Genomic DNA, 8,483 nt, shown 5'->3' on the forward strand with positions numbered 1-8,483 from the left:
TTTTTTTTTTCCGAGACAGGGTTTCTCTGTGTAGCCCTGGCTGTCCTGGAACTCACTTTGTACACCAGGCTGGCCTCAAACCCAGAAATCTGCCTGCCTCTGCCTCCCGAGTTCTGGGATTAAAGGCGTGTGCCACCACGCCCGGCTGTCTACATCTCTTTGTGTTCCCCTTGCTAAGATACTTTTTTAGCTTTTCCTTTAAAATCATAAATTTGGATTTCAGTAGGGGTATTCTGTCATATTCAGTATTTTGATCTTAAAACCTTAAAAAGTCTTTTATTGATTCTTTGTTAGCTTCCCATCTTGCACCCCAGTCCCACTCATTTTCCTGTCCTCTTTTACCAGCCCTTTGCTCATTACAACCTCCTCACAAAATAAAAATCACACCAACAAACAAGCAGCAGCAACAAAACAAACAAAGCACAGGAAACATCTCATGGTGGAAGCCATAGTGTCACAATGAGTCCCATAGTATATCCCCTGTCCACACGTCTTCATGAGGCATAGGACAGCTTTGGCCACCACGTCAGGCAGATGAAGCTAGGCTGAAGGAAGGAGTCCGTCTGCTCTGCCCCCGACTGATCTAAGAACACCACCACCACCAAGTTGTCTCTTACCCACTGCCAGGCAAGGGAAGTTTTTAATTCTCAACAATTACTTTGTCTCTAATGGTTCCTTTTCATAGAGAGATCTACTTCTTGGGCGATACAATGTTCCATGATTCTCTAAGGGAATCACCATTGACTTTTTAAGAAAGCCACTTTCTTACTTATTGTTGTTTGGTCCACGATAAGTTCATGTCTTTTTTTGCCTCCCCCTCAGATGTATGTTTATCTTGTAGTACTTGAGCATGAGTTTAACAGTCTTAGATTATTTCATGTGGAAGTTGGTGGGGCAGCGTTGTGACGGTAGAGGGCAGATTTCATACTCAAGAAGAAGTAGGCAGCATGTGTCCACAGCAGACCTTTTATGACACATGTAGCAGCAAAGGACTCAAATAAGGAGGCCAGCTGTCTCACTTGCTAGGCAATGAAGGCTGGGTTATGAAGACCCAGGTCCTCTTATGGGGAAAGGAACCCACTTCAGTAGTCCACTCTTCTACTATTCTTTGAAATATTGTTCAAACACAAATGTTTTTAGCTTGGTTCTAGACCAAATTCTCTCATCTCTCTCTTCTTTTCCTGGCCTCATCCTTACCTTAGGAAAGTTTACCTGTTTGTTTGGGTGTACATTCGTGTGGTCATTTCAATTGTTAAGTTGTGGAAGATTCCTAATTTCCACAATGATTCCAGCCACATCCTTCCCCTGGGACCTCATGAAACGTCCTCAGGTTCAACCATGGCCTCATGATGATGCAGTCGAATATCAACAGTACTTTGTTTCAACAAGCTAGCCATTCCTGATGTGTTCCTTTGACAGGAGGCTCCATGCCTCTACATGAGTATTCTGATCATTCTTAGCTTATGTTTCAGTCAGTTTCCCAAAGATTCTCCTTAACTTCCAGGGCACAGCTCATTAGAAACCAGGAGTTAATTCCTCGATAGAGCAGGTAGCTTCTTAAATCTCCCACATAAAACAATATCTGTGGCTCCCTACAGTGATCTCATTCACAGAAGCCAATGAAAGGTCCTGGAACTCCTCTTTGACAGGAATAAGAATATTCACTCCTATGGCAAGGTTTTGCCAACAGGTGTATAACAATACAACCCACAGTTGGGTACCTGGTAAGTACCTAAAATCTAGGTGTTTATATATAAATATAAAAGAGAACTGTAAATTCTATGACACAGCAGAATGACCAAGGTTTATACTTTCCTATACAACATGTTAAGCCTGTCTTGTACTTTAACCACAATGTAGAATCATATTAACTATAAGGGGAAATAAATGCCTAGGTTAAAACATTCATTTAATCTTTGTAGATATGATATAACTGACACAAAAGGCTCCACACTGCTCCCATATCCTCACATATAAGGAAAAAGAGAGCCTTTATCCCATACTCATCTCTCAAAGTGGTCTAAACCACACACATCTCAGAAATATGTCCTACAAAGTCATCTCTGTTCTGTATCTACAGAATACAATCACTAGGGACATAAGGCAGTTTAATTACTTTATGAGTGCTTTAAGGCATTTTGAACCTCGTTCCACATGCTATATTTAATAACTTCTTCCTTTCAAAGCTTCACAGTAGAGAATAAAAAGAGCTAACATCACCCATTTCTTCAAAAAAGTTAACCTGGATATTGGAAGAGGAAACTTCCCTTCATAGAATTTTGATTCTCTAAATTGTATCAGATTTTTTTCTAGTTACTAATATAAAAGCAGCTTACATGCTTTCTAGAGTAGACATCATATTAATAGTCAAAATAAGGTGGCAACTAGGCCTGGAAACAAATTAGTTTCAACACTTGGGAGCAAAAGGCAGAAGGATCAGGTCAAATTCGAGGCCAGCCTCTTTGATATAGTGAGATCTGGGTCATTCAGAGCTGTGTAATGTGCCTTGTCTCAGAAAATACAAAATAAATAAGTAAATAAAAAGATGAAAACTAAAGGGAAAGTAAATTATAATTAAAAATGATATAAAATGTAAATGAAGTAAATACCTAATAAAAATTAAAAAAAGATTAACTTAACAAATTTTAATTGTATTGCATTTATTGCTTTCTAGAGAAGAAATCAGATCATTAGTAATCAGAGAAATCAGAGATCAGCAATTTAATGTTGAGTTATGGGGATAGTTTATGATGATTGACTTTTTGTTTAACATCATTTAAAATAAGGAGTACTAAGAAATTTCAAATATCTAGTATGCTTCATAAATGTGAGTTTTGCAAAAGAAAATAGAGGTTTCAACAAAACATATCTAATCACTTTTTAAGACTGATTTCCATTTGACACGTACCAATGACCCGTTTTAGCCTATGGCAAATGTTGACATTTAAGATCCCTAAGAAGTTCCTAGAATTGAGTACCAAGAGTTAACCAGAGGGTTAAAATTCCAAATTCAATATAGACACATTGCCTTTTTTCATACTTGACTTTCATTTTCCCCACAGAACCTAAAATAACTCGTCCTCCCATTAACGTAAAAATAATAGAGGGATTGAAGGCAGTTCTGCCGTGCACTACGATGGGCAACCCCAAACCGTCTGTGTCCTGGATCAAGGGGGACAATGCTCTCAGGGTAAGTGATGGTGGTATTAAAATCTCTGTATAAGACATCGTTGTAAAAGATTTGTGTTTTAAGTGTGTGTGTGTGTGTGTGTGTGTGGACATGGACATGGACACCCATGGAGACCAAAAGAGAGAATCAGATCCCTTGGAATGGAGTGGCAGACAGTGTGAGCCACCCAGTGTGGGTTCTAGGAATCAACTCCAGTCCTCTGCAAGAGCAGTGGGGCACTCTTAATGGCTGAATTCTCCAACCTGCTTAAGTCATCTTTTAAATATAATTATACAGAACTTCTAACAACTAACTAACTACATAGTCACAAGCTTCTAGTATATGTTTCTAACTAACTATCTACATAGTCACAAGCTTCTAGTATATGTTTTTTGTATACACATTAGGCAAACTTATGTTTTTCTATTCTTAACTATGCACACTCACTCTATGGCATTCTAGTAGGGACTGACTTGGAGACAGAAGCGATAGGAATCAGTATCACTAGAGATGAAGTGGGCTCAGAGCCCAAGCAATGCAAGGCTTATTTGTCTTGGTCAGTTGTATCACTTATCATCATCATCATCCATCCTCATCATCATTAGCAGCAGCAGCAGCAGCAGCAGCATAGTCACCATAGTCAACATCAATTGTTTTAAACCTTAGGCATAACAAAGCTGAACTAACACCCATGTTTTAGAACTGGAAGTTTCTGGGAGGAAAGAAATGAGGATTGGAAGGAAGAAAATGAGAGAAAACAGATATTAGAGCACAGAGACTCAGAATGATAAATAGACACAAACACATCTCAGTAACAAAGAGAAGTTAGGTTAAAGCTCTGTTATTTGTGCTGGGCTTCATGGATCAGAGTGCTTGCTTGCATGAGAACCTGAGCTCATATGCACCCACACATGTGAGCCTGTGACTACAGTGCTGCGGGAGGAGACAGGAAGATCAGGGGCTTGCTGGCCGCCAGCCTGACTCCAGGCTCAGTGAAGATCTCAAAGGAACAAAGTAGAGAGTAGAAGATCATGACATCGGATGCCCTCTTCTTGCCACATGGATGCACACACAAGTATAACTGCACAGACATGTAGATATACTATAATGACACACACACAAACACACACACACACATTTACAAAAAATTAGCTATTCATTGGGTTAGCTTGTATGCTCTTGTGTGTTGTCTCCTTGGTTACTAATAAAGTGATTTTTGTTTGTTTGTTTGTTTGGAGACAGGGTTTCTCTGTATAGCCCTGGCTGTCCTGGAACTCACTTTGTAGACCAGGCTGGCCTTGAACTCAGAAATCCTCCTGCCTCTGCCTCCCAAATGCGGGGATTAAAGGCATGCACCATCACACTCGACTTAATAAAGTATTTTTATATATTATAATCATCTCCACAGCTTCATCTCACCAAAAATGAGATGACAGACTCATCTCATCCTACCAAGCCCAACACACTCCATGGGAAGTAATGCATAGTTGTCAAGATACATCAAATAACTAAACAAATTATAAATTTGTTAAGCTTTGCCAACTTTAATCACTATAACTTTAATATATATATATGTATATATATATATTAAAGTGGTATATATATATATACCACTTGGCTTTCCTTTTGTTATAAGTCTTGGTGCATTTTCTATAATAAAAATTAAAAGTGACTGAATTTGTAAAGTTAACAATGAATTCAAAAAGAGAAGATAAATGTCCTATCTGAACTCCAAAGAGTAATTATTCTCAAGATATGTATTCTCCTGAGGATATCCTAAGGGTCCATTGTAAGTCACAGTAACAGAAAGCAATGTTTTAAACTTTTGCCTTGTTTTGCGTTTTATTCTGGGGGTTGCTGTGTGTAAGCAAATTTTCTACCATTGAGCTACACCTCTAGCCCCAAAGTTCAATGCTTCAAACAGCTGCAAACAAGCACGGCCTTTAGGAATTATGATCATTGATGTGTTCTAATGTGATGAAGGGAAAATAAATACAGAATAGATGCAATCTTAGAAGGTTATTGAGATGGCTAATTTTGATCATCTTTCATGGTCTCCGTAGTATATGTGATTATGCATAGGCAGAGAAGAGGCAGACACTTTGGGTGTTAAGGGTAATGATAAATCAATGAAATAAGGCAAGCATGTCTTTGACTAAGTCTGTTTTCAAACTCATGTCCCTGTCTTTGGCAGGAAAATTCCAGAATCGCAGTTCTTGAATCTGGGAGCTTAAGGATCCATAATGTGCAAAAGGAAGATGCAGGACAGTACCGCTGTGTGGCCAAAAACAGCCTGGGCACCGCTTACTCCAAACTGGTGAAGCTGGAAGTGGAGGGTAAGAGGCAGCATGCAGCCCTCACTGTCTGCTGGGAAGGCTGTACTTTGGATGGAGAAAGATGTGATGTAGGAAGTTGTGGATCACCAGCTCTGAGGGCAAGGCTTTGAAAACAGAGAAGTCAAAAGACATTTCCCTAGCAGAAAAGATCATGTCCTATCTATTTCCCCAACTGCTGCTACGTTTGACCGTTGCAGCAAACAAAATTCACGATGATGGTGAAACCATGACACCATTTTAGTGTGTCTTTCCAGCTCAAACAGTTCTCTTATTTATAAGATTGGATACAAATAAGTTTATCTTTTAATGCATTTGGATTGACTTTAAAACACAGGGAGGTAGAAAAAAATTAATCCTTTTCAAATTATGGCTTCACAAAGGATGCAAATAATAAGCCAATGAATCAAACATATAAACATGGTCCTAATTCTGTGAGCTAGGTAGCAATTAATGTTATGAGCATAGTAATTGTTTATCCAAATATAATGTGTTTTTAATGAGGTCATTCAATAAATTGCTGGGGGAAAAATCTTCATTGAGAAATCAGAATCCAAAACAGATTTTAGTGTTCCATTTCCTTGTTTGTCTGGTTCTTTACCTAAAATATTTTATCAAATTTGGTTTAAAAATAGGAATTAGGATCCAGGTGGGCTAGGGAGAAACTGGGAGGAGTAGAGAGAGAGGAAACAGTAATCAGGATATATTATGTGAGGAAAAAAAAAACAAACTACGCTCAATAAATGGGGAGGGGAAGGAACTGCCAGCAGTCCTGTGCTGGACAAGTGACGACTCAGCCATGAGACCCTCCCACATCTTCCTGTTCTGAGCTGCAGAGGCAACTTTTTGCTTCCTCTGTAAAAGTGAGTTTAACGAATCAATGAGTTATTGCTTAGCTTCAGCAGTCTGGCCTGGAATGTACTTCACAGATGATGGCTACGGATTTTTCTGCTTTTATTTTCCCTTTTTTTTCTCTTTCCCATTTTTGACTGATAAAATATTGGACTAGACATAACACAGAAACAGCCGTTAAAACAAGGAAGATACAGATGGGTCCCAGATCTTTGTGCTATCTCATTCTGCTTTAGCCAAAATCTGTCCTTTCCTGTGTTTTCCCTAATTTAAAGCTATTTTCATTTTCTGAGTAGACCTAGGTCCTTTCTCTCACAGCTTTAATGACCTCCCTTTCCATATTTGTCTCTAGTTGAAGTAACATTTTTTATGGTGCCATTACACCAACTGCTCATAAAATTTCCATTAGGAAATGGCAATATATATATATATATATATATATATATATATATACATATATATTAGATAATTAGATAAGAACACATATTATATGTACATATAATATATCTTAGCATAGTTCTCAATATAGCTGGAAAAATTTAACATCTTCTAATTTGTCAATTCTATTTAAAGATTAGAATGCAGCCTGGAGAGATGGCTCAGTGGTTAAGAGCACTGGTTACTCTTCCAAAACACCTGGGTTCGATTCCCAGCACCTGGCAGCTCACAACTGCCTATAACTCAATTCCAAGGAATACAACACCCTCACACAGACACACATGCAGATAAAACACCAATGCAGATGAAATGAAAACAAATTATTAAAGATTAGAATACAATCGACATTTTCCCAATGAAAGCTAAATACACATGTAACTGCAATCTGAAACCTACTTACTGAAGACCTGCCTGCCTGGTTTCAAGATTGCCTTGAATGCTATGTAGAATGACACAGAAGATTTCATTATCGACTTAACAAACTCAAGTTTTCTGTCTTCCCAGCTATTAAAACAAATTGCTTCAAATTGACTTAAAGAAATTTATTGCCAGTATTGATCTACTGGAGCCTGGTTACACAGTCTGCTCTTGCCACTTAATTGTGAATCAATAAAATGAGATTCCGCTTCCTTCTTCCTAACATTGAAATCATCATGCTTGTTGCCTTGACTGTTAACATATCCTGGGGATTTTATTAAAATTCGCTATGGCTGAGAGCTCATGCTAACACTTGAAATTTCTCTAACAGTTGGTAAGAAACTTATTTAGTGCCTATGTCTATTCTACATTCTCTACTCTTGATCAAAATACCCAAAATACATGTTATACTGTTGCTAGTCCATATAATTATAACATAAGTGATATCTATCATAATTTTTATTGACAGCAAGTCTATGATAATGATGCAAAGGCATGGCAGCAGGAACAGCTGAGAACTCATGTCTTGATTCACAAGCAGGAGGCAGAGAAGGCACACTGACAACAAAACTTCAGCGCCCAAACACCAGTGGACACCTTCTCTAACAAGGCCACACCTCTTAATCCTTCCCAAACAGTTTTATCAACTGGGGACCATTTACTCACATGTATGAGCCTATGAGCCCATGGGGGGGGGGATTTTCATTTGAACCACTATACTACCCTGTCTTCTGTCAAAAGATGCTGTACATGACATACAGAGTTCCTGATGAAACCCAAGCCTGTGCAGCATGTGTGTCATTCAAATTCGATGGGATGGCTAGAATGTCAAAATGTACAAGTGATGCTGAATGTTTCACTTGTGAAGAGCCATGTGAGCTTGCCACTCAGAGGGTTTGAAATAGGAGTGTCAGATGCTGTGCCATTTTAGGAAATTAAGGGACAGTGAGGGTGGCTCATTTACACAGGGTCACACAGGTGACAGTATCTAAGAAAATGAGGCATATCGAATGCTTTCTTTTCAATTAAAGAACAAGGCATGACATTGTCTAGAGTAGTATCAGGTTGGAAGTGAGAGAAGAGGAAATCAGAATGTTGTAAAGGCAGAAAAAAGTGTGTGAGTGTGTGTGTGTGTGTGTGTGTCTGTGTATGTCTGTGTAAATATGTGTGAGAGAGTGAGTGTGTGTGTCTGTGTGTTTGTGTGTGTGAGAGAGTGTATGTGTGAGAAAGTGTGTATGTGTGAGTGTGTGTGTGTGTATGTGAGAGAGAGAGAG

General features: G+C 38.6%; 1 protein-coding gene across 7 annotated transcripts in view; it reads left to right on the plus strand.

The window, feature by feature from the left end:
- The window catches only part of Musk (muscle associated receptor tyrosine kinase), an 85,995-nt gene that overhangs the window by 12,423 nt on the left and 65,089 nt on the right, over positions 1 to 8,483 (plus strand). For all 7 annotated transcript variants that reach the window (XM_021159727.1, XM_021159729.2, XM_021159730.1 and 4 more), the window contains exons 4-5: positions 3,063 to 3,190; positions 5,364 to 5,505. In XM_021159727.1, coding sequence (XP_021015386.1) covers positions 3,063 to 3,190; positions 5,364 to 5,505 — 270 coding nt within the window. The remainder of the gene's footprint in view (positions 1 to 3,062; positions 3,191 to 5,363; positions 5,506 to 8,483) is intronic.

This window comes from Mus caroli, chromosome 4 (assembly GCF_900094665.2).
Source record: "Mus caroli chromosome 4, CAROLI_EIJ_v1.1, whole genome shotgun sequence".
Lineage (NCBI taxonomy): Eukaryota > Metazoa > Chordata > Mammalia > Rodentia > Muridae > Mus > Mus caroli.